At 39.2% G+C, this 27,917-nt stretch overlaps 1 protein-coding gene across 1 annotated transcript; it reads right to left on the reverse strand.

Annotated features, from left to right (window-relative positions):
- Nucleotides 1-492: 492 nt before the first annotated feature.
- Nucleotides 493-27,917, reverse strand: WFS1 (wolframin ER transmembrane glycoprotein). Its single transcript, XM_054391545.1, has 7 exons — nucleotides 27,725-27,917; nucleotides 13,754-13,836; nucleotides 10,782-10,926; nucleotides 9,806-9,976; nucleotides 9,093-9,173; nucleotides 4,407-4,552; nucleotides 493-2,886 (listed from the first exon to the last, which is right to left on the reverse strand). The coding sequence occupies exons 1-7, from the start codon at nucleotides 27,915-27,917 to the stop codon at nucleotides 1,078-1,080; spliced, it is 2,628 nt and encodes an 875-aa protein (XP_054247520.1). The 3' UTR covers nucleotides 493-1,077.

Raw genomic sequence — 27,917 nt, forward strand, 5'->3', positions numbered from 1 at the left:
ACAGTCAAAGCTGGGATAAGCAGCACCTGTAGATTCCACAGCTACAAAAACTTCTCCTGGTGTAATCAGACTCTACTGACAGCTCTAAATAATGTGAAATACAACTTCAAGTACCTCACACCAGCACATTTTAAACTTTCTGAACTGTACCTTTCTGTGAAAGCTGTTACCAGTGCAACACAAACAACTGCTCACGACATCCAAGCATAATGAACAAATGTTGTATCCATCGAGTTCAAGTTTGCATTTATGTTTATTTGCACAATACAAATCATTAAACAAACACACGGGTTCAGTTTCTGCTGTAGACTTTCAGTTGCTTTGGCTTGTCTGTTACTGGCACCATCTCAATACTGGCCTTACCCTTGTGTTTCTCCTTCACACACCAGCACGGATCACATCTTAGTGTCATAGACTCATAACCAGTCAGAACAAACAGCAAGTTTTGTGCAGAACATTAATGCAAAAAAAAAAAAAAAGGAAACTGGAGGCCTTTACACAGCCTCGCTGGGGTGTGAAATGGTGTGTCCTTTCAGAAAGGATCAGTCACCCTCTTATGGATAAACAGTGAAACACTGAATTCTGTATGCAGACACCACCACCAGGTACTGACTACAAGATCACTTTTTTTCCTAGGAAATACCAAATAAATACAAGCAATACAGGCAACATCAGCTCTTGTCAGCTACCTACTCTAAATCACACCTGTGAAAATACTAAAGGGCAGGTTGTAAATATTTAAAGTGCTTTTAACATCAAGTGAAGCATCTAGTGTCGTACCACAGGCAGATACCTATGCACTGTGGACAAAAGAGTCTCCATGCAATTAGTCAGCAGCAATCCCCTGCATTCATTTATAAACTTGAACCAGTATAGATGACTTCAGTAGAGGGTATAAGGTCAGGATACAGAGTGTACACTCACAAAACTCGATGCTCTACATCACCACACATTTGGAGCACTGCTGCAGAGGTGGGGTATTTTTTGTTTGGTTTTTTCACCTTTAAAGAAGCCAAACCTTTGGTAGTGTAAATGCAGTGTACGCTGAAGATACCACTGAACCAACATGAGAGCTCATTATGCAGCTGACAGGAATGGGAAGAAGAAAAAATCAAAAGCAAATTTAATGGCTTTATGCACTGTGCTCCTCCAGTCATGCTCTATTTTCACATGCCTCCCTGCAGGTAGGAGTTTAGACATGCAATTCAAGCAAGTGATTGCTTTCAGTTCAAAGACAGGCCATTTACTGCCAAGACGACCCTCCAGAATGGTGCTGAATTCTATTATACTTCCTTGCCTCAAGTTCAACAACACTTTTTTAAACTCACTGCTTGCCTTCAGCACAATATCTTTGGTTATATCATCCTCCTCTATAGGCTTGCTTCCATTTTTGCTGCTGAAAGGCATGCCCACAGTTATCTCAAATTTGTATCGATCAAACATTTTCATGTGGCAGCTGTGCTTCGTCAGATACTTGAGCCGACACAATTCTTCCTCCTCCAGTGTCACATTTTTGGGGTCACAGAGGGGGTATGTCTCACCATACAAGCATCTCATCCAATCCCCAATAAAATGAGGAAGCATATTTATGGCAGATTCTGCACTGTTGTCGATCTCGGTCACCCGCACGTATTTGAACCGCCCGGTCCACGTCACCCTGTGTCCTTCCAGGTGGCTACACAGAATCTGAGTACGTGCCATGTTGGTCTCCTTCCAGGAGCGGGGGCCACAGAGGAAGGCATACTGATTCCACGTCAAGGTGGAGTTGTAGACTTTCATCCCCTCAGAGCGATACACATAGAACCAACAGAACAACACCACAGCTGTAATCCACACCAGAATGAGTTTCACGATCGAGCTGCGAGTGAGGGATTTAACCATGTCAACCACAGAGAAGTTCACTTTCGTCCACCATCGGAAGAGCAAAGGCACAGTACACAAAACCAGAGTCACTACAATCTTCATGAGCTCCAGAGACAAGAACCACTTAATGAAATGGATGAGACACATCAGTGCAATGCCCACACCCAGCACTGGGAGCGCAAAGAGAAACAGAAAGTAACCGATGGAAGCCCGAACGAGCCCAATGCCAGAGGACTCCTGCAGAATGACCACAGACAGTTCACACCACATAAAGCAGACCAGGTACGGGACCAGGTAGCAGTAGGTGCCTTTAAAATTCCGTAGTTGTGCCATTCTGAAGAAAAGATAGAACAAATACAGAAACAGAAGGCATGGGATGCTTACATTCATCACAAAGAAATGGCCCAGAGGAACTGTAAAGAAGGTTTTACCCAGGAATTTCAAGTAGCCAAAATTCCCAGGTAATACCTGCAACAGAGATAAGCAACCTGCAGCTATCTCAGTCACCAGTGCTCTCCGTGTGTAAGGTTCTGCACACGTGCTTAAACTCATGTAGCTTGTCACTGTGAAGAAAACTGAGATGGTAGCTAACTCTGAGCACGGTATACAGTCTTTGCTTGCTATAGGGAAGGAAAAAATGACAAAGAACACTGAGAGCAAAAAATAAATGTATGGCTCTAAGTGATTCCATCCAAAGTTCACCTCAGCTTGTTCAACATCCAGGTTTGGCTCGAAACGAAGCAGCAGGTCGGTCAGAGTGCGGAAGTTTTCCCAAGCCTTACTGTCCTGAAAAACCTTCAGCGTGCAAATCACCATAGAAATGAAGGACAAATAAAATATGACTAATGGAATAATGAAGGCAAAAAAATCAATTGTCAGATTGCTGATGATGAAGAAAAAGATGAGAGCATTGATATGGTGTGTTGGAATGATGGTAGAGAGCCAATGCATTCCTGCCTTGGACGCCAGATCTATAAGGTATTCTTTGATTTCCATAATGGCATGGAGCGGGTACTTTACCACCTGCAAAGAGAGAAAGAGGCATTTTATTTTAGCAGCAGTTTTCTATCTTTACATCACAGATACTCTCAGCTGAAGCAGTCAGATGTCTAAACTCAGCTGCCATGAAAAGATTTATATTTCAGACCAATGTTGCCAATAAAATGAGATTACTGTGTCTGAGATTATTGGCTCTGTTCTGATTAATTCAGTCAGATGCACCTCAGAGGTGGTTCTGATTTCAGGAAAGATGTATTTCATTACCTTTGACACCTATAATTAAATGGCTTCCTAGTCGAATATTCTGCTCTGCTAATTTCATACTGAAGATAAACTACATGGGTGCAGTCCTGCACTATCTTAAGTCATTACCTGAGCTGTGAGTAGAGCAGCTTTAAAGCATTTAACTCCACCACTGTTCTGGCAGGACTGTGCTGTACACTCTGATAAGCACACACACTGCAGGAAATGGTGCACATGATTCATGTGCACTTACAGGAGATCTTTACAGCTGGGGTTTATCTCTAGAACAATTCTCTCCAAATACCTAGGGCTGCAGCTGTCAAAATCTGGTTTGACAGCAGAAGAAACATCTTTAACTATAATAACTACAAGTTTAGGGATTCTTTTAACTCCCCAGAAGTAACTGTTCAGGATCTTAAAATTCTGTCTTATGTGGCATTTTCCAGCACAGTTACCAGACAATGGCATCATAGAGTGGCTTAGGCTGGAAGGGACCTCAGAGATCATCGAACTCCAACTCCAACAGAGGGATTGCTGGATTGAATCCTCTCCCTATGACCAACCATACACTTTACATAGAATCAATAGAGGTGCAGCCTTTTCCCCTTTTTATCATCAAAGGCATCCCTGTCATTCTTTGTAAATGCATCTCTCAGAACACTATTTATTCAAAAGAACAGAAAGAGATACCCCTCACCCCTCCTTTTTCCTCCCCTTCTACCCACATAGTAACACAAAATGAGAATTACAACAAAACCTCTCACATCAGCAGATAGAAACCCCCTATCTCGCTTGAAATTTATACCAGCATTGAGTGCATGCACCCTAATTTCCCCTTCTTTCACTACCTAGAGAAGTATTAGTACAGAAGACCACTAAAAGCCAGTTCCACCATTTTTGAGTTCCTTCATAACAGAACTTTTTCACACCTCAAGGCTATGGATAATTTTTCCCACCTGCTTGCTCCTGTTTAAACAAGAAAGATATGAAGCATATAATAACATCTATAATAAAAATATGGCAGCTATGACAGGAACATTTAAATCCTGGCTGAGATGTAATGAAGTTAGATTGCCATCTTCCAGGGAAGATGCATTATCCCTCTCTCTTAAATATATGACTCACATATGAAATTATAAACATATGAAGTCAACTCCAAAAAAGAAATTGTGGCAATGATTTTTAAACTGACATTTATAGACAAAACATCAGGTTTGAGAGTCAGGTGGGAGTGAGTGTGAGTACACTGAAATGTGTAAGTTGAGAACCCTTCAGCAACCTGTTTGCTGTTGCCTTTTTACCTTCAGTCGCAGGGGTAACTCTTCAGGAGTCTTCCCTGCCAGTTCCTCATCTTCCTCCTCATGCACAAACAGGTTAGATGGAATGATTCCCTTTGCATACTTCTTGGTAATTTCAACAAAGTCATCCAAAGCAATAAATTTTTTAGCTAAAAGACAAAAAGAAGACTTTGAGTAAATACTATCACTACAACACTGTACTGATTATGAGTTGGGATAGTAACTTTCTTTCCTGGTTTAAGGAAGGTCTACTCTGGGCTTCAAAAACTGAACTACTGATAACACAGGCTTAGCATGCAACTTGTTCTCAATTCTGGGCTGAAAACAACAAGCTGTTTGTGACAGCAGTATAACACTACTTTAAATCTTGTCAGACCAACAGGTAAGTTTATTATGCAGGAGAACAGAGTGAGTGAATGCAGAGCTTATTTGCAAGTATTCCAATGAAATAGACTACATTGGATTAGGCCACACAGTTTTAAATCATAAGCTGTTATATCTTTGGCAACTTCTTGAGAGTAATCTTTAACTACAGCCTCAATGAAGAATTGTACAGGAACAGTAATGAATCATCTGTATGCTATGAAATAAAAAAGTGACTTCTGATTTGGCATTCAACAAGCATCTCTCTTGAGTTCAGAAGCTACAGATATTACTGTGGGAAATATGCAATGATTGAAGTCTGCAAGACTCACTATGGATTAGAGTGTATTCACTTAATATGCTATACAAAGGACCTCCCCCAAACTGAATCAACTGTGATCTAAAATAGATAGTTAGCAGTCAGATATACTCAGTCGTACACAGAGATAAAATTTATCACTGCCCTGGGAAGTTCCTTTGAGTAGAAGAGAGGCAAGAGATTACTTCTGAAAACTCAAGGGATGCTGCAAGGCAGAAGATGATTTATATACTGCTTCAAACTTCTCCCAGCAAGCTCCCAGCATTGGCATGGATTAGCTGGTTTCTATGGCAGACAAGCTTGATGCCATTTGTAAAGAAGGATAATTAACTGCAATTTTTTTCCACACACTAAAGGAAATTGACACTGCTGTAGATGAGAAAGACTTTTGAATGACAAAAATATGTAACACATCTCCTACACACTGAGCTTAGCTAATCAGCTGATACAAAGATATGAAAGCTGGGCTGCTTAATACTAGTTTGAGATGTTGGAGAGACAGAAAACTGAACTGTTTCACTAAATTTAAAACTGGAGGATTAGTGGGTTTCAGCCTATTAATTTTTTTTTAATGCTGCCTTTATAGAAATGATATATAAATATATTAATATTTTATACTGAAAACACTGTAGATACAGAACAAAATAAGGGAGTTTCATCAAGAGATCTGCTATAAGAAATGGAGTGCTGGAAGTTCAACAGGAAAACAGCAGCTTGCAATGTAGCTTTTGCTTTAATTTCACAACATGGATGTTGCCTCTTGCTTGGCCTTTTACTTCCCCCTTCCTTCACTGCATGAACCTCTATCCCACAAAACACCATCTGGCATGCCTCTCAAGAAGAAAGAAAGGGTTTATTTTTGCTGACTATTCTTATGATTCACAGACTGCAAGGCAGCATTGCCTGCACAAAGAAATAAGTCTTGGTGGGGTTCAGATCAAGCCTAATACCAAATATACCATAGAATGGCTTAGGTTGGAAGGGACCTCAGACCATCTACTCCAACCTCCCTGCCATGGGCAGAGACATCTCTCAACTGGACTCAGCTGCTCAAGGCTTCATCCAATCTGGCCTTGAACACCCCTGTGATGGTTTGAAACTGTCTTTTTAATTTTTCTTTTTTAATTTTGAACTTAATTAATTTAAGTTCAGAACAGAGAAAGTGAAAGAATGTAAATAAGTCACTGTTGGGTATAAGAAAGCAAAATAACAATTGTTCTAAACACTTCCATTGGATAGATAGAAATGTTTAAGAACTATTACCCAAAACAAAGTAGGCACTCTGCACATTCTGCGTTCGGCAGTGGGGGCAGTTGCTGGGCTGTCTGGCTGCTGTTTTTTCTTCTCTTCTGGCTGAAGATAACACACTGACCTTGGCAGCTAAGTTAACAACTTTCTGTTTAACTAACTCTGCTTCTCTGTCCAGGGGGGGTCTGGGGGGAAGCTCCTGGGAGAGAGAGGCCCCTTTGGGAGGGTCCCCTTGGGGGGAAGCAAAGGGAGATCGGTTGTGCTTTTTCTGTTGATTGTGTATATTTGTAAATGTTGTGAATTTTGTATATTTGTACATATTCATTGCATTTCACTGTAGATTTTAGACTCTGCTTGTAAATACAGCTTTTCATTTGCTTCTAGACTGAGCTAGCCTGGTTATTGTCAGTGGGGGGAGAATTTCAGCTCACACCGACACAACCCCCAGGAAGGAACAGCCACAACCTCCCTATGCAATCCACCCTCATACTGAAGAACTTCTTTGTAAGATCCAGTCTACACTTATTGTCCTACTGGGACAAAATATACAGTAGTAAGACAGCTTTCTTGGTGTGGAATCACCAAGCAGGCAAGGTTAGATCCCATAAAAAAAATCTTTAACAGCACTTTTACAGGGCCATGGGACATCCTGAGAAGGAAAGAGTTACTACCTTACTATGTATAGATGACCACCAATGTAATGACATGTACACCCCCAGGCACACAACCCCTGTCCATTGACAATGGAAGCTCTGATCTCCTCTTTGTACCTCCAATTAAGGCTCAGATCAGATACTGGCAAACACACATCTGGCTTAAAAACAATCTCCCATATTCTGGCAGTGTTTTAAAATCAAAGGAAGAATTTCTTGCTGGTAGGATAAATGGAGAAACTCAGTGGATCACAGAAGAAAATTCTAGAGAGTAACAGCTGTCTTGCTCACCCATGAAAAGATGAAAACTCTCTGGAGAAGAGGTAACAGCTTAACTCCTGCTTTAAGTGTTTGATGAAAACTTTTCGGTTTTTAAACGTTATTAGTATTTTGTCAGCCAAGTGTCTCTTAAATTGATATAAAAAGCCTAATGTTGTAGATTCTACTTTATTATTCAAATCTTTTTTTCTTCAGTGTGATTATGACAAATTCCCCTGCCTCCCCCATCCACCATGGGGAAAAGAAAAAAAATATGCACATCAATTTCTGCCTACGCTTACACGTAGGTTCATTTACTCTCCTGTTATTTTATCTGCCATTTAAGCCTAAAAAAGAAAAAAAAAAAAGAAAAAGAAACATTTGCCAGTTCCTTTTCTAACACTCTTTGAATTATTGAAACATCCAGAGCAAAATGACTTGCTTTGCAGTCATGCTCTATCAGCATGATAGAGCTGGTCAGTTCAGCTAAGGGATGGAAGGAACATCAATGCCATTCATTAAGCTCCAATGCAACACAGCTCCAATGAACCCACATACATCTGCCTTATGATATGGTGACTGGACAATGAAACATCACAGTCTTACTCTTGAAGGACTATTTCTGGCTTTCCATAAGTGTCAAACAAGTCACAAGAACAGCTGACCTACTGTCATGGAAACTTTGATAGGACCTGAAGCTTGGTCCCCACGACACTCCCACAAGCTCCTCTCTTACTCATATACACAGGCATGTGGCCCTCCTCCTCTTTTACTTCTGTGGTTAAACTCCACTCTCACAAATGTTATCTTCAGAAGTCACCTGGACAATCAACACAATCCCTGAAGGCAAAGGCCAAGCTGACCTAATGAAATGTAAATCTAATCTTTCATGGAGTTTAAACCTGCCTGATCCCCAGATTTGGCTGACTAACCCACAGACCACACATACTGAACTACAGTTGTATTAATAAGATATGCTACGTATGTGACATTTAAACATGCTCCTCAACAACAAATCTGGATTGCACAGGAACTATTTCACATGACCTATTTCAAGAAAGTGAGATTTCTCCCCACAATAACTAATCAAATCTTGTGTTAGACATCATTGTTGAAAAAACTACGTATTTCATTGTTTATAATGAATTTTCTTCATCTACCAATTTGACTTTCCTCCTAAAGGCCCAGCAGCACATCAGTTACTAGGTATGAAAGGCTAGGGAGAACTTGATTTGAGTTCCAACCTACCAACTCTACCATACTTTACAAAACTCACAGATTTGGGCCTAAATATCTGCCTCTATGTGTGTGGTTTGATCCTTCCTACTACATGAACTACATGTCTCCTAAGTTATGAAAGCAACGTCATGGTGCATCTTACCCACCAATTCCTGAACAACTACAAAGAGAAAAACATTAATTATAAGGGAATGGCAAACAGAAGCAAGACAAATAGAACGAGGGATCTGTCTGCATTAAACTGTTGAACAATTAATTCCCCTGCTGTAATCAGAAAGCTTACTACAGTTGAGAACTACAACAAAATTAATCAAACTGCAAAATTATTTTTTTTTGTTGTTGAATAGCCTTAATGTGCTGAAAGGGCAAGATTATCAAATTAACAGATGACATGCATTAGTACACACTAATCACTGTCCAGGTGACTCTAATGGTGATGCCTTCTGTGAGTTCTGTTAATTACCCTGCACATATAATAAATTGACACCATCAGTTAACAGCAATCCAAACTTCTTGTATGTCCTTACTCTAGCAGCACAAAACTGCTCAGTAAAATAAAATAGAAACCAAATCCACAGGCCAAGATTGAAAGCAGCACTGTGCACTCACATTCACTGCTCACTAAGCGCTCCAGCATTCTCCTCTGCTTCTGCACAGACTTTGGGACTGGGCCAGGTTGCTTCTCTCCATCTAGTTCAATACCAGAAGTTTATGGAAAGACAAAACAATCAATTAAAGTGATTGAACAGTAACTGGAATGTTCTTCAAGCTGCAGTATTTGGAGAATGGTATTTCCTCCAAGTCAGGAAAAGACAAGTAGACACAGAAAGAGGTGGCTATAGAGCTTTCTGCATTCCTCTGACTGCATTAGAAATGGGAACAGCAATGACACAGCTAACACACACTGCTGTAATGGCCATGAGCCACGTGTCTAGAAGGCTGGCTTTGTGAAGTGAAATATCATCAGGATGATTGGTGAGCAAAAGATAAAACTAAAAATAACAACTAGAAAAATCCTACTGCAAAGTCATAAAAGATTTATTTTCCAAGGACAGCAAGTGTCAAATTAATTTATTTTTAATATTGTGTCACTTGAATGAGAGTTTGAGTCACAGCAGGAGCTGCCAGACCTCTTGAACTATACTGGTCCAGAGCAGACAGTTATTAAGAGAATTAGAGTCTTTAACAGTTACTTTTTCTGAAATAGATCATATTTACTGTTATCTCAGGCCTGACTGTTTATAAAGCCTTTTAGGTTTCTAGCTGTATTCTGCCTGTATGTCTGGATTTTATCAATACATAAATCAGTTCATAAAACAAACCTTCATTGTCAACTTGCCCAACATTTTCCAGTAGTTCAGACACTGCTAATTGTTTCTTCTTTTTGGGGTTTAATTTCCAATACATGACCAAGGCAGCCTTCCTCACAGCTCTCTCCAAGTCAGTCTCAGATGATAACTTTCTCACTTCTTGCTCATTTTCAGAGGTGATGCCTTAAGAAAAATATATTACACACTATTATCCACACAGAAATAACAGATTTGCCCACAATTTATTTTCACTCAGTTTCATCTGAAACTTGAAAAGTTTCATTCAATTTTGACCACTTATGTAAAATCACTGAAATGACTTTCTGTGCCCACCTCTCATCAAAATCTAATCACTTTCCTTAAGTTTAAGCTGTGCTTCAAGGACTGTTCATGACATGCATTATCCTTAAGTCTTGCTTCAACTTTTGAAGTAAAGCATTTCAGACAAAAGTTCATACATGGATGGCATGTAAAAGGCAGAAAGAATTTAATGAAAGTTGTGGATTATTTTTCTTTCTTTTCTGTATTTAAGAGTTCAGATAGTTGGTAGACGAGAGGAGACCATTCCAAGTGTGGGAAGTAACATGAAGGAAGATGCGAATCTTAAAGTGGGAGAAGACCCTGAGAAAAGACCAATTAGGAGTGAGGTTGGAGAGGGGCATGAGTGAAACAACAGCAGATATGTAGGTGGTGTGTGGTTATACTTGACCTTCACAGTCACAGAAAAAGTTTCAATGAAAGGTGAGAAGGGGAAGAACAGGCAGGAATTCCATGAAGGAATGGGAAGATTGATACAAACGCTTTTATGAGCAGTATCAGCAATTAATGCCTTTTAGAGTACCTGTCTGAACAGGCTGCCAGCAGCTACTAACATCATTTTGCTATGCACATTCCCTTCATGTTTTAAGCCCTCTTCAGTGTTAAAATAAATGTAGGATTAACTCAGATAGAATGGGAAGAGCAAGCATGAAGTCTCAGAGAACCATACCTCTTCTGTCTGCCAGGCACCTACGCAACAGTTTGACAGCTTCTCTTCGACCTTGCTTAGCAGCAAGGATGAACCAGTCCACAGCACTACAACTGTTAAGTTCTTCATCCTCCTCTTCTGCTAATCTTAAGAAGTGTTTCCCCACCTAGAATAAGTAAGGAACAGAATTCCTTCAATTACTGAAATACACCCTACCCTGTCTCTCTCCTCCCACTCTGGTACTCGGCTAGAATAAGTTCTTTGAACAAAAGGTCAAAACATTTGCTCCTAGCACTAAGGAACATAGTTGTAAGCTGATCTTCTGCAGGGAAGGATCAGTTTCCAGAGCTAGAAGCAAATCAGAATGACAACACATTTGGCCAGGTCAATGAATTGGTTGCCATTTGTCTTCAGGCATCTAGCAGAACCAGGTATAGCTCCTGGTGTGAAAAGTTTTCTTTAATTGTAAAAATTATCTTGATTTTTCCTCCTGCCCCCTGCCTCCTATAACAATAGCCAGACAACACTGATAGCCTCATTTTAGAAACACAAAAATTAAGTTTAATAGCCTGGTGCCAGTGGCATACAGAAATTTAATCATCTACTCTCTCTCAAAACCAAACCAAACCCCCACAACAAACAAACAACCCCTACAGAACACACCCTCAAAATCTGAGCACCCAGAAAAATATATTCCCTTTATTTTGATTACAGAATGACAAGCTTTTGTGTATGTTAAAAGTTTTGGTAGTGGAAAGATGCCCCCTCCATGTCCTGTAACAAAGAACTAAGGCTTTCTGTGCAATACTCCTGGAAGGTCTGCCAGCTCCCTCTGAACAAGTCCTGTGCTACAGCCACCTTACACTGTCACAGCAAAGCTCCTACACAAAGCCACCTGAAGATGGCTGCAAAGTTCTGGCCTTCAAAGGAGGAAGAACTGATGGGAGAAGGTATTAATCTCAGATTTGTTATTGTACCAATCTGGGATTTTCTCTTTCCCATGAGCTAATATGGTGAAATGAAGTCACAGCTGGTAACAGCTTAGCACAGACTTTCATATTGTACTTCTCCCAAGGCTGCCCTAACCTATGGGCCTGGCTAAACAAGGTGGTGGTTATCTCAAGCAGTCCCCTTGCAGAGATCCTCCAGTTAAAGATACAGAACTGCCTTTTCTCCATTACAGAATCCCAGCTGTGGGTGTCTCATTTACATAATTGCTGCACAGCTATTTCTTGGTAAGAAACTACATAAAGCTAGGGTAATGCAGGTTGACAGCCACTCAGTGCATTTATTTCCATAGTCATTACTGGGCTTTTTTTGAATAAACTCATAGTAATAACTACAAGCCAGTGAACTGAGTGATTTCTTGTGTTTGATTTTGTAATTATTAGCAAACAATACAACAGTGCCATCTCAGCTTCCCACTCCAACAAAGGTGCAAAACAAACCCAAGTTTTTCTAGTCAGTTCTAAAAGGATGCATTCTATCATAGACTGATAGAATGGTTTGGGTTGGAAGGGACCTTCAAGATCATCTAGTTCCAACAACAGAGAAAACATATTTTTGGGGGGTTCTAAAAAACTCTTAGTTCCCCTTCCTCAAGTCACTAGGAATCTGATTTCATAGAACAGAAATAACTGTATTTGGGGATCCTTTTCAGGCTGTCGGTTCATCCTGAGCACAAACTGAAACAAAATATTCTGCTGGATTTTATAACAAGAGTCCTATCATCATGTGGGAATAGAAAGTGTACACAGCTGGAGAGCTACAGTGAGGGAGGGAAAGTGGAATGAATTGAGAAAGATGAAAAAAAAAAAATTTATATTCATACATATGCACACATCATAGGCTTAGATGACATAAGCTATTTCTTACTCAACCAGAAGTTATATCCTGAAAGAATATTGATGGGATTTCCTTTTCTGTGGAGGAATGGGGCCAAAATGTGGATTTTACAGCAGTGAACTCCTCAAGGGTAAAGCTTCATCCTGCCTAATGCCACCAGCTGTTTCAAAGGTGAGGAATCTGTTTCTGTCTCAGGTTACAGGTCCAAGGACAGAGTGTCCCTCAGGCAAGTTGAACTGGAGTGAGGATAGAGCTTGGTATTGCCTTTTTAAGCCAGCTTTAAAAAGGATTTCTTTCTCATCCCACCTTATTTTCATTTGTAGAAAAAGTAGCACTCTTTGGGGAAAAAAGCCAAACCACCAAGGTATGTGTAGGAGAAATAACCACTCCCTTTTGCCATCAAAACTGAGGCTGGAAAAGAATGCTGAGGTAAAACACTAACCACATCAAACAAATTAAAACCCTTCTAAACAATTTTAAACTATTTATACTAGACCAATACACCAGTCAATGGAATGCAATGGAAAATTGGTGTGATTTTTCTAAAGCCTGAAGTGCTAACACAAAAAGAGGGACAGAGCTGTCATTACCAATTCAGTTCTATCAGGCATTACACAAGCAAACAAGCTACATTTCAATAAACAAGGGGCTGCTTTTCTAAAATGTGCTAGTTCCACCAAGAAATGGTATGAGAGCAAAACATCAACCAAGCTCTGTTCCTGCTAAAGCACCTGAAGGGCAGTTTGTTCCACAGAGTCCAGCCTAGGAATCCTGGTGTCATCATACACAGAGCAGTGCTGAACCAACAGCATTTAAACAGTCCTTATCTGCACACCTTCCCAGTAACTCTGGCACATGCTTCTAAGAAGCAAAAGCAGCTCTGTATCTTCTTCATGCTCTCAGCCTATCCTCCCCGTTTTCATGTGTGTCCTAAAGGCTTACTCAAGAATTAGACCTGAACTCAGCCACACTCCCATGCAAGCAGCATTTCTAAAGGCAGAAACACCATTTGGCATCACCTTTCGTGGTATACTTTAAGATCAAAACAGACACAACTTGACTAAAGAAGAGACAGAAGCTCTGCAGCAGGCAGTGCTATTTTTAGAATTAAGAGCAAACAAGACTGGACAAAGAGCATCTATAATTACCTCTGTTTGTGCTTTTGGTTCTCCAGCTTTGGCCCTCTCAAGCAGTTCCTCAAAGAGCATTTCAGGTTCTTCCTTCATGCCCTCTATAAATTAATTTGATAAAGAAAATTGTTTACTAGCAATATTTGAAAATATTTTACAAATCATTGCTATATGTGCTTAAGGATTGAAGGACTAGAGCTAAAAATAAATCCATCACAAGAGTTTTGCAAGAACAGTGGAAATTAACTTGTTACAATATTTACACTGCAACTCAATGTTTGTACTTCAGCCTATTTACCATTACAAATACCTTGTTATTTGGGACTTGCCACAGGATATCACTGATAGAGTTTACAGCTTCTCATTTATTACCACAGAATTAATTGCTCAACAGAAGAATATTCAGTAGGATAAATATGAGCACACATGGAACATGTAGCATGGATCAGGCCTGTGCTGTTACTCCTGATAGCACTTCAGCCTCTCACTTGGCAGCCTCTTTATTTAGCAGTGGAGACTTCAAAAGTTGTGGAAAATTAACCAATCTTTACAACATGTGCAGTACATTTGAAAGCTCACCTCCTCAGTCTTTGCAGCACACACAAACTAACAATGATTCCACCTTATAAACCTCACTCTTTTGTGAGATTTCACACTCATACCAATTTTTTTCCTCCCTTCTATCAACTTTATACACAGACTTTATTTTAATCTTCAAAACTGGCATGTTGCTCCACTGGTTAATCACAAAGAACAAAAATCTGGAGAGCTTTGTATGACATCCACTGTTTGTGAAGAACATTGTGCTGCATGCTACTTGAGTGAAGAATAAGTTTAATGGACAAGCTGAAAAAGGCCAGAGCTGTTACTTTTGAGGTGACTTCTCACAAATTAGCTGGAAGAATTTTAGAAGAGAAAAACCAACACAATTTGTACACTTAAAGCTGGGAAAGTGCAAGAAAAGAGAAGACCCTTGAGTCACAGTAGAAGCTTTACCAGTCTGCCTAAAATTGTAGTTACAAAGACCCAATCTCAATGGTAAGCACCAAAGCTTGATCCACATGTACCACATTACCCTACAAGACCACCAAACCCACCATGACACTTGGTAGCTACATGCTAAAGACAAAGACTGAATGCAAAGTGTGGTTTGGAAGGAGAGCTTCCAAATGTAGGAAACTGACCAAGAGAAGCTTTCTGGCATTCACTCAAGGTTATAGATTTCAGTCTCTGCCTAATCTGGGCAGCAAGAACAGGAGAAGCTTGTAAGCAGCCCTGCTAACTGAGATGCCATTCAGCATTGTTGCTTTCTCTAAAGGTGGGAGGAAGGAAGAAACATCCTATTCCTAATAATCTCCTGAAGAACAGGACTACCAACATTCTTTCACATCCCTGGTACTGGGACTATTTCCAAACAAGAACAGGCTACAAGCCAGTGCTTTCATTAAAATGGATATATTTTAACAAGAGCAAACTGTGAAGTAAGTTTTCTCCTTCACCATGCCACAGTTTCGTCTGCCAAGCTCCACTTGGAAAAATAATAACAGCAGATTATAACATATTGTCTGGTTAAACAAGGCATATAATGAAAAATAATTTTCATTTAGTACTCAGTCTTTTCAGAAAGTTGTAAAAACATTATTGTAAAATAGGCAAACAGCATCTCAGCAAAATTAACCACTTCATCTCCTTCCTTAGATATATAACCAACAGGGTGGAACTCTAAACAAGTCAGAAGCTTGTTTTCCAAAAGGCACCACTCACACTAAAAGACATCACTCAAGGGCTTTCTGCTTACAATGAACAAGAAGTGAGAAGAGCATATTCTTTGAAAAAAACATAATATTCATTTATCTACTCCACCCAAATAAGTCAGGTCATGCAGTAATTTTCTGTTTCTTCCTGTGCTTTCTTATCTATTAACTCTGCATGACAACTTCTGCAGCAAGCCTTGGCTATAGATTTCCCCCCCCCCTCCCAGTTTAGCAATTTTTCCCACGTTGAGAAGAGATAACCAGCAATATTTTAGTGATTCTCTGCATAAAGGAATAGAGGAGACAGCACTCAGAAGTCAGTGTTTGGATTTATACACACACAAAAAGCAATTTGCTAAAGTTGATGTAAGCCTTAATAAGAAAGGCAGCTTTCTGGCAAGCTCCACTTGCCACACCCTAGGAGCATGGCATGGCTCTGACCCCTTCTATCACTTGTTCTGCTGAATGCCTTCTAGAAAACACATTAAAAACAGAATACAGGGTTGTTCCTCTAGGGCAAGGGCAGAGCAGCAGGTTGTGGAGTGTTTCAGGTATGAAACTTAGAATAGCTTTAGTACAGTAGAGTTCCACAACAAGCAATATCTTTGCTTAAAGGATAAGAAAGAAGATAAATAAGAATAAAGCATGAACAACTCAAGTTTCATGGTTGCTCTACCAATTTATTTTCTCTTACAGTATTTAGGTCAGGCTCTGAAGGTAAAAAGTCCAAAACACAGTCAAAGTGTGTTTTGGAACAAGGATGGACAACATATGCTTTCTTTCAATTCAGCTCAACATTAGAACAAACAATAATGCACCCACATTAAAAACAGCATAAAAAGTGGTGATCTATAACTTATCACCCTTGATCTTCAGTGTGTTTTTAGTCAGAAAATGTCTCAATGGTTATTCCACCCACATAAGAACACTGCAACAGAAAGGCTGTCAGTAGCTTTTCTTTTCCAGCTTTGCTAAAAACTCATGTCTATTTAACGTCAAATTTTACTGTCTTGAACATAAAAATTTCCAGAAGAAAGGAACATTCATTTTGCAAAAGTTCATGCATCTTTTATGACAATTAAAATAGACTTCACTAGCTGTTGTGTGTCAGGTGTGTTTCTGTAAGTCAATGAAGGTTCTCAGTTATTCAAGGTTCACCACCTTTGCAGCCATTCAACTGAAAGCAGGCAAGTTCTAGGGAGCACATTGCATACATAAGAAACAAATTAAGACAGGACCAGAACATGGAAGGGTAGTAAGTACTTCATAATGGACTGTAGCTCCTACTCTGCCACCAAGACCCTATGTAAATTGCAGTTCATCATCAGGAAAAAATTGTTTACAGAAGGGTAGTGAGACACTGGCACAGGTTACCCAGAGAGATCATGGATACCCACTCCTTGCAGGAGTTCAAGGCCAGGTCAGATGAGGCTTTGAGCAAGCTGGTCTAGTAGACAGTGGCCCTGCCCATGCCAGGGGCTTGGAACTAGATGATCTTGAAGGTCCCTTCCAACCCAAACCATTCTATGAATCAGGCTGCTCTGTGCTTCAGTTCCTTATTTACAAAACAAGCTAATTCCACCTTCATGGAGACAGATGACTCAACACAAATTAATCAGTGGATATTGGAACAATGACACTATTAATAAAAATAAAACTTAAAAAAAAATTATTATTATGTGTGGTTAAATCTTAAGCTTAAAATACATGATGTATCATCCTTTCACTTTTTTTCTATGCCACTGAAAATAAGAAGTGCGAAAAAACAAAATTGTGATCTGCAAAGGATGAAGCAGATATTTCTGAGTCTGCTGAATTTATGTCCTGAATGCTAAAGAAAGCATTTAAACCTCTGAAGGGCTATAAAAATATCCACTTTTGAAATTCAGGCTTTTCATTGAACAGGTTAAAGCTGTCACTTTAACCCATTTTATTAAAGGACTTATTAAAAAAGACTCACTACAACGACATTGAGAAAGGCTTGCAGGCATTTCACAGTCGTATACAGCATTTAAAGCTGCATATTATTAGCTGAAAGACTTCAAAGGTGCTATCAAAACATCACTAGTAATTTCTGTTTACTAGTAAGAAGTATGCTTTACAACTCCAGAAGAGACAAGCTGATTGAAACTAAAGATTACTGTTTACTTCTTGAAACCTTATACATTACTTTACACATTGACTGCATAAAGCAAGATCCCTATTTTGAGTCCAGCTTTGCTGCTATGGGTTTAAGTGGGGATTCAGCATGCATTTCAGCATAGGCAGGCATTTTTGCTGTTTCTGTTAGGTTTTGATCAAAAACAGGATATGTTGCAAAAGAAAACACTGCAGTTCTTAAAAGAATACTCTGCAGCACGATGTCAGGATGAAATTCCTGTCCCTTACCTCTCACATGAACACACAGGCAATTACTCCAGAGTAGGGTTTGATCCAAGTGAGATTTCAAGATACTAGTGCTTCACATTTTTAAGACAAAAAGAGGGAAGACTAATCTTCCTTCCTCTTCAAGAATTTATCATTGATCAACTAAGATGCATAAGCCTCATGGTTTTACTACAAACCAACAAACTCCTTGACATTCATACAAGCTTTTAGAGAACAGATTTACACCATTTATATAGGAAATCTTCCAATGTAAAACATTTTGTAGACAAAGTACAAGGGGTTGATGATAAAATTTCTTTCCCAGCACTCCAGCAAAATGATGGATGCAATAGATTCTAATATAATACATATAGATAACTGAAACACTTCATTTGTGCATCATTCTATTCAGGTTGACTTACTGCAAGGTGTCCAACATCATTCTATTACTTAACAAAACATTTTGCAAACACTTAAGGCAAACAGTTTTAAAAAAAAATAAAATTATCTGATTTCCAGTCATGAACTCTGAAGTATTTAAAGACACATAATAATCATTACATAGAAGGAAAGATGGTGATGTATATGTATACACACAGAGTGCACTGTACATACCATCCCATCAAAGTTATTCCATGCAGAAGGAGTCAATAGACTGCATACTGAAAAGTAAAAATGTTTGCTGATACACCAACATAAACATATTAGAGCTCTCAGCAGAGTGGATTCACCTGGGACACAGGAGTTTTAGCACCTTGCCTGCCATTATCTCCCCCTGGCCAGGTTTACACAGCTCTTTCTTCTTAGGTCACAGCTACAGCACCCAAATTCTCCAGATAAAAGGAGAAAGAGCATAAACAACAATTACCGAAGCCAAAAAAATGGCATTTTAAATGATCCAAATCTCTCCTTTTGAGCTCAAGATCTTAATTTGTTCACACAGTTACTGAGGGCCAGCCACAGGACAGTTCTGTTATCACACACAAGAGATGAATTTTTTTTTAAATTTTATTTTAACACAACAGAAGCTGAGTATTTCCAAATGCTTTGAACAGTGGAAAGCTAATTGGAACAAGACAAAAGGAAAATTGAAAGCAGTTTCTCAGACAAAAGCAATAGTGAAGAGAAAGCATTCTCTCAAAATATATAAGCTTAAAAGAAATTACAGGGTTTACAAGTGAATATTAAAGCTGCATGGAAACTCTGCTGAACAAAAGATTAATGCATTAAGCAACACCCACACGAGGTGTATGAAGGAAGCCTGTATGGCATACACACTTTATATGATCATGACAACAAGCATTCATCTGGGCTCAGAAAAAAAAAGTGACAAGGACATGAAGGAGGAGGAGGAAAAAACCCATATGTTGGGGAGAACAAAGGATCTGAGATGACAAGATATGAAACAAGATTTCTGGATTGGCCATCCTCTTTCATCAGTATAACAAGTGTTCCTGAAGTGACTGAAAATAGTCAGGAAGAGCTAAGTGCATGCACAATACATCTGATACATGCAGTCCTGGCCTGTGATAACACACTTCCAGGCTCACTAAATGTACACCTAGAAAAGTACATACATATTTTTAACATTTCATGATGGTAAGATTGGGGAAGATTTGACAGTTGCTACAGGTGAAAACTGATAAAGCTGGCCCAGTAAAGTGAGCCAAGCAATGATAAGCAGTCCATCTCAAGACTGACCTTGCCAATTTTAGGGTTGTTTTTCAAACACAGGATTTTAAGTGAGGTTTCCTTGATCTTTTGTTTGAATAAACATGACTAAGACAAACTGAGAAAAGGCAAAAAGGAGCCATAATAACCTCAACTACCTCCCAGGAAGTATCACATTCCATAGACACCACAGTTCAATCACATATCAATAACAGGCTTTTAGACACATTTAATAAATAACCTTCATGAAGTAACTGGTCAGAGAAACCCTGACAGGAATTACTTCTAATTGGGCAATGCACAGAACCTAGTTCAGGAGGGCACTCTTGCAACAGCAAGCTAGATTTAGTACCCAGATAAGAGTGCCAGAAGCATATGTAAAAACAAAGACAGATGGAAAAAAGGCAGGAAGAAAACAAGTTCTTAGAAATAAGAATGCATCATTGTAAAGCTAAGGTCATGGCAAAACAAAGAAAAAGAGGCTTCTTAAAAGCCAAGCATTCAGCTGCTAAAGGCAATGCACCTTCAAAAACTCTATTTGCAGACTGCTTTGAAGTATTGACATCTTACGGCTCTGGCCAGCTGACTGGGATTTGCAAACCACTGCTGTAAGGGAATTCTGTCTCCCATTCCTCAGCTTTCATCAGTTTTGCTCTGTATTGCTCCAATGCTTACCTTTGGCAGGGTACATTCAGAAAGAGATGCTATTACAGCTTCTTAGGAAGTCAGCAGAAATCTCACAGTACAGTTAAAAACTATGATAGGACTGTATTGTAATCATCAAGGAGAGAAAATATGACCAAAACATCAGAAATAACTGCCTGTCACAAACATGAAACACTTCAATTGTTTAGAAGATTGCATAGATTTACTTTAAGCTCACAAATTAATACACTAGCTAGAGAAAATTTTCTTGTGGATTTTTACCAACAGCTCAATTTCTAATATGAAGAAAATTTTATACTGTTGAAATATAAAGATTTTATAACACGTGGTAGGAAACGAGCAAGGAGAATGCAAGCACAAAGTAAACAACGCAGGCATTTTATTACAAGTTTTCTTTTCACTAGGAAACAATCTTTCTAGAATGTCAGCAAAGGCACACACATATAAACGACAAAATAAAAAACCTTTTATTTGCTAGCAGGTGCTATGCAAGCATATCTCCAAAGTGAAAGGCATCCATTCTCTTTCCTTCTTTCTGGAAAAAGACCTGATCTGCTCATCCACAGGCAGATGTCTATTATCAATGTGCTTTTAGGAAAAGTTAATCTGTACATTTTGTAACAAAAATGTAGATTCTAATAGCTTCTGTGTGTCACTGGATTGTTGAGCTTTCAGCAGAGGCATTTGAGTCTCTGGAAAAATCCTCCTACTCACTTTCCCCAAGCTCCAGAAGTTCAGTGGTATTGTGTGGCAGTACCCATGTAGGAGTAAAGTTTCTGGCAAAACTGACATCCCACTTAAAAGCAGGCATCAAGCATCCTATCATAAACATGATCTGTACACAGAGAATAAACGACACAAAGGAACTCATTGGAGAGGGAGAAATACTTTGTACAACAAACATGGCTTTGATCAAAGACTTCATTAACTTTAGATGCTTATTTGCCCATCTATGTATTTTGAATTTTTTCACACATTCAGAAGCCTCCTGGATTCTCAGCTGATAATCACCATTAGCAACCCTCCCCACCAAAAAAAAAAAAAAAAAAAAAAAAGTGAGAGTGAGAAGACAAATGCAACCTGCAAGAAAGCAATGTGAGAAAGAGTTGAGATCATAAACTTCAAGTCCACATATTTTTGTAGGTGCTCAGTGGAATTTCAGCAATTCTGTGCCACACAGACACTCCAGCAGTTCATTAGTTCATCTTCAAAACAGAGCAGGCCTTTAAAAATGCTCACCCCAACCATTTTGTAGGTCCACAGTGTCTTATTACCATGCTTAGTAACCACCTCTAATAATTAACTTACTGTGCAAAAAGATTGTTTTGATTTCTCAGTGTCCTGTTTGCAGTCTCAAACTTTGCAACGAAGTGGGCATAACAGTTTCAAGTCTCTCCATTATTGCAGTGTTAACAGGAATTTGTTGCAGTTTTATCTGAAGATGGATAAGGTACTTCCAAATGTTTTCCTCCAAGGCCACCACAAAATATCTGCAGAAGTTAGCAGTTCTTGCTACTGTTGGATTCAGATGCTTTAGAGAACTGGTTCACATGAGGCATGTGTTTTTAATTTTCTAACTGTTCCCATTTCAGGCATTTTGTTTGCACAGTGGAACACACCTACTGGATTCATTTTAGAGGAAACTAAATTAAAAGGGTTTTTTAAGATTAATTTTTTAAATGTGTATGATAGGAACATTGAGCCCTTGGCACCACCAAATGATTTACAGAGCCACTCCTATTTCATTATATAATTTACTATAGTTCATCCCATTCTACCCTTTGGCTGCTCATTTCTATCCTCCTAACACTCTGGAACAAACTGTTATCAACTGACACAGGTCAGGAAGTTGATCCACCTGAAAAGTAATGGAGGAAGATTGAGCTAGGACAGTTGTCTTAACCTGGTTCATTGTGTAAACACAAAATTGTCATCAGAGAATCATAAAGGCTCAAAAAGATCATCATGTCCCACCACCAACCCATCAGTAGTATCAATAATGGGAAATGAGGCAAAGGTGGAGAATCTCTTCTCAAAGAAGTGAGTATCCAGTCCTAATCCTACATACAGTAAAAACATCACCATGTTCTTAACAGCAGCAGACCTCAAAAAGCCAATTCCCATTACCCTGTATTGGGATGTATGACTACATCCCAAAATTTTAACTGAAAACAGAGTTACTAACTCTTGTTTGGATGGGATCCTTTCTCTCCCACAGCAATGCTTAGCAAATGAGTTTTCCAGGAGCCTGAGTAATTACAGGTAAATTTTGAAGGGGTATTAATAAGCTGACAGATAAATTGCTAAGTAATTAATTCTTCAATGCATAATCATCCTCTTCTAACAACCACAGATTCTTATGATTTCCTCAGGCTTTGCACAAACATTTCACTTAGCCTCAAGAGTTTGGCTGTGTAAGTAAACTGCCAGAAAAAAAAAATACAGAAGTGCTAAAAGAGAGCTCTGAAGGAAAAGTTCTTTGTAAACCGAAGTGGAAGAGACTAACACTCAGAAAGTATGTGCTCACTAGAGAGGTTCTCTATTTGTTAGCTATCATTTAGCAATGTGTTGGAGAGGCAGTGTTGTACTTTGTTACAATGCATGGTAAACTGTTTGGAGAGGAATTTCTGGGTACTGTTTATAAATTCTAGGTCACACAATTTATAAAATAATTCCAAGAGATACAAAAACCCCTCATAACCTTCCTAAAAACAGCAGAACTCTGCACTCTACAACCAAGACATGAGAAACTGGCTTCTGTCTGCAAAGCTCTCAGTACAAATACCTTCCCCACACATTCTCAGTTCTAAAGCAAGAGATTTGTGCTTATATTCTTAACAGCAAAAAAACAGAACAAAAAGTAATTCCTTAACAAAGGAAAGATTCTTCAAGCACTGAGACTTAGTTTTGCAATGCACTCAAATCTTCCCAAGCTCTCACTTTTGAATTCCTACCTGATTCCTTCTCTCTCACCTTACTGGCTAGCAAATGCACATCAGTGAATAGAAAAGCACAATCTGTTTCATCCACATAAAAAAATTGTCTCCTTCACAATGTCTCACAGATTCCTCTATTATCTGAGGATGTCCTCTTTTATTTACTGATTCAAATTCAAACCATGGCAGCATTAGAAGGTAACACCTCCAGACAACCTGCAGCACAATAGATTATTCACCTGGGATGAGAATCAGTCCAGTTCAAGTTGCCATTGTGGCTGACGTGAGGCAGTTAAAGACATCCCAAGCAAGCACCTGATCACCAGTGTATCATGAGAGGTTTCTCTCAATTCTGCTTTCTTTTCACCTGAATCAAAAGCAAAACATCCACTAGGACAAAGAAAGCTCCTTTCCAGCTCAGCAACACAGACTTACCTGGAATGTGGATTTGTGTGTCTCTTCCAAAAACACCATGTTCACAGCAGCTGTACTCTGATACTCAGGTGCTAACTAAACTGAAGGTGCTTTTTTCCTAGCTCTGCTCTGTGTGCACAGAGGAAATGGTTCCACTGACAAGAATATTTTTAACCCCGTTAAAGAGAATCTGGTGTGAGAGCTCCAGACCTCTTACTTGAGCTATTTCTTTTCACATTGCTCTGGGGCTGTTTCTGAAGGAAGGAGTAGATGAAATACAGTTGCCAAAAAAGTATGCAGTACCTGGGCAGAAATTGAGCGTCCTGTGCATCTGGGAGGCACAGAAGTGTCTTAGGTGATTTGAGTCTCAGTCTGTTTCAACTTCACCTGACTTTATTACCAAGCAGTCACTGGGCTTCCTTGCTAGGTATCACATCCCTCTTGGCACAGACTACTAAAATAATGGCAGAATTTTTTTGCCTAACCAACTGGCAACATGCCTGTAATTTGCTTACATGAGTACTGATGACTCAATGGTTTTAAAATTTCAGAAGACCTAATTAGTAGTGTATATGCTTTGCTCACTAATAAACTTCCTGTCCAGGAACAGCCTTGAGGGAGCAACTTTTTTTTTTTTAATTTTAAAACGTAAGAGTTGATGTATTGATATTCATTCCATTCCCAACACACACATAAACCCACAATAACTTGTACAGACAGAAGTTTTCTAGAGAATGCAATGGCCTTGGACAGAAATAGGAAAACTCCCTTGTTCTTTTTCAAAGCAACAAAACCAAGATCAACAATTGAAAAAAATCATTAAACTCAGATTTGATTTGCACAATAAATTCTTAAAGCACTGTTACCTCCCATTGTGAAAGGAATTATACAAGGAGTAACAAAAGGACTACTTAATGATACATTCACAGAAGACAGATTGAAAGATTGCCAAGACAAAAACCCCTGTCATATAGGAGTTTGATCCAAATGAACTACCTGTGCAGCTGAGGATGTGTGTGCTTAAGTGCTTTACTGAGTCAGAGCCAGGGTGTTCATTAATTTGGATAATGCTGCAGGAGCTGGGTGTTTCCAGGAGAATGCTTAACATTCACATTGATGCTATAGCCTTACACACAGCATACACAAGGAAAGACTGGATGAAAAAAAGAACAGATCACAAAAACAGATACCTTGGCAAGAATCACCAAATGGCTGAGGTTGAAAGGGACCCTCTGGAGGTCACCAGCTTCAATACCCCTTGCTCATGCAGGGTGACCTACAGCTGGTTGCCCAGGACCACATCCAGGTGGCTTTTGAATGCTTAGTCATCACTGTGCCAGTGCTTGGTCATCCTCATAGTAAAAACAAACAAACAAATCCATGCCAACAAACAAACAAAACCAAAATAAGTCAAGTGTCTCCTGATGTTTGAAGAGAACCATTTGTGTTCCAGTTTGTGCTCACTGCCTCTGGTCCTGTCACTGGGTGCCACTGGAAAGAGCCTGGCTCTGTCCCCTTTGCACTCTCCCTTTAAATATATACAGACATTTGCAAAGAGCCCCTGAGCTTTCTCTTCTCCAAGCTGAACTCCAACTCTCTCAGCCCTTCCTCACAGGAGAGATGCTCCAGCCCCTTCACTATTTTAGTGGTCCTTTGTTGAACACTCTCCAGTCTGTCCACATTTCGTACCAGGGAGCTCAGAATTGGACACAGCACTGCAGGTGTAGCCTCACCAGTGCTGAGCAGTGGGGAAAGATCAAATCCCTCCACCTGTTGGCAAAGCCCTGTCTAATACAGCCTAGGACAAAGTTACCTTTGTTACTTGTTACCCCATCTCAAAAAAAGCATAGCTCATCTATGACAAAATAAATTACTTCTACTACAAATTTCAATTCGTGGTATTTCATGCAAGGTATTTCAATCACCAATGGAGTGTTCAACTTACTAAATAACACATTGAAATAGCTTTCTGTACAGCAATGTGCTGGTCTTTCCTGTCCTCCTTCTGTTACAGTCATCATCATACTGACACACAGTATCTATTAAAAGTAACTGGATTTCTTAATCTCTCAAGAAAAAAAGTCAGAAGAGCCCTTTCCACAACACCTGATCTAGTGCATGTGTTCTTTTACACAACCACACCACGACAGCTAACAGACCAGATCCTTCACTCTTCCCAGGTCTATCAGCAACTTCAATGTTACTTATTGGTAAAGGCTCTAGTGATTCCAAGGAATAACTTCTTTATCAGGTCACACGTTTTGAAAATAGCTGAAATGCCAATTTTCTGTTTGAGACATGACATTAGTTTCCATATACACATACCTGACTGAACCTGTACTTCTCTACTTGCACTTCTTTCTGAAATCCTACTACAATCCCCATTTTTAAGTTCTGATGACCAATGCTGATGTGGGTGGAAGAAAAATCATCTGCTTCCTTTCTTTTAAATGAGTTTTCAGTTCTAGAAACTGTTAATATTATGACAAATGACATAAATGTAAAATCAACTGTAGAAGAAAATATTGGATGAAGAACTAAACCCACGAAGATCTTGGGTTGTTAGACTCCAGCATGACACAGTGGCAAGCAGTAGCTCATTCTGAAGCATTAAATAGTTGTGTATATTAAGAGAAGGATGGAAAGGGTTATAACAGTGGCACCAGACACTGTGGAGATTTTCATGGGAAGAGATTTAGAGTAACCAGAAATCAATCAGAACTGAAATGAAGAAGTGTATCAGTGCTCAAAAATAACCTTTTATAGGGGCACAATACAAAACTGTATAGGGATCATTGGTAAATACAAAGTCCCAATATCTGTAAAGAGAACCAAGAACTAAATCATACTGAGTTTTAAGTCCAGTATTTATATAGAATTTGAAAATCTCCAAATTACCTAGAGAAGAATATCTGACAGAACCTGTGTAAAACACCACTAGATTGATGGCTTGTGCTGATATTCAGAATTTTGAGTGAATGTGGGCCCCAACAGCAGAAAGCTGTACTTTCCACTTTCGAATCACATTACAAAGCCCAATTCCTAATATTGTTGCTCTTCTTTCCCTGTTGAGGCATGCTAAGAAACTGCAGAACGAAGAACAGCAGAGAACATACCTGTTAGCACTGATCCTAAATGAATAATCACAAAATTAATGTTAGAAGTGTCAACTCTCCATCATCTCTCAATTATTTTAAAGGTGGGTGAGGTGACAGAGTTGGTCATGGTACACAGAGGCATGCCAGAAATTAAGGTATCCAACAAAGTTCTCCTCCATCTGGAATGTGCCTTTTGGCAACAAAGAACCCAGAGAGTTCCAGTTGTCAGTTCTGAATTGGGTGCAAACAGCAGATGTGCCAACACAGCCACAGTTCTGGGCTGAACTGTGCAGAGCTCAGCTGCATCTGACACATGCCATTGTAGATATTCACATGTTCTAAACTCCTGGAGAGCCTTACAGCCTTCAACAGAACAACTCATTTCTGAATCTAAGGACATGCACACAAGCAGCTTCAGGATCAAAAGTCCAATTTTAACCAAAGTGCAGTAATTTTATTAGACTTTGAACACAAGAACTTCTTGCACGAGTGCTAGATTTAACAATGGAACTCCCATCTGAATACAGAAGCCAAATATTTCTCTTTCAACCTTTCGCACAAGGCATTTCTTTTATCAGTTTTCACAGTCTGAAACTCAATGGTTTCATGGTAAAGGGGAAAAAAAGCATCATTCTGCCTCTCAGAGTATATGATGAGTCTTCCAACTTCTTATCTACCTGCTAATCTTCATTTCTGCTGCTCTGGTTTCATATATCAGTTTACTATTCCCTCAGTTTACATTACAGTTGTATCTACTCATCCACATTGCAATTCATATTAAAGCTATAGTTAGCACAAAATCTAGGCCACTACAGAAATTAAGTCAAAATGTTATATTACATTTAATTTTTGCCATTTTTTCAAACAAGCTTCCTTCCTGTTGCTCTGTACATAAGAAAAATCACTTGGGAAAATGAGTAATCTCCAGAACAATACGTTGAAAGAAATTGGAGAAATTTATTTTCCTACTTCACAGCATCTCTTTACACAGAGTTTAGAATACATATACAAAAAAAAAAAAAAAAAAAAGGTGTTCCAATGTTTAATATAAGACATTGACAGAAAAAATCCTTTTATACTTACCATTTTTTTCAGCTTTCTCCCCACTGTAGGGGTAGCCAGGAACTGAAGAAGAAAAACCTGCAGGATCTCTTGAAGATGGTCCAGGTCTGCGATTGTTCTCACCCTGGTCGACAGCAGCAGCATTCAGCTGGGACCTTCCAGGATGTGTCTGAGGGTGAGAGGGACTTGAGGGGGGATCTGGATTCGAATTCAT

The sequence above is a fragment of the Indicator indicator genome, chromosome 23 (genome assembly GCF_027791375.1).
Source record: "Indicator indicator isolate 239-I01 chromosome 23, UM_Iind_1.1, whole genome shotgun sequence".
NCBI lineage: Eukaryota > Metazoa > Chordata > Aves > Piciformes > Indicatoridae > Indicator > Indicator indicator.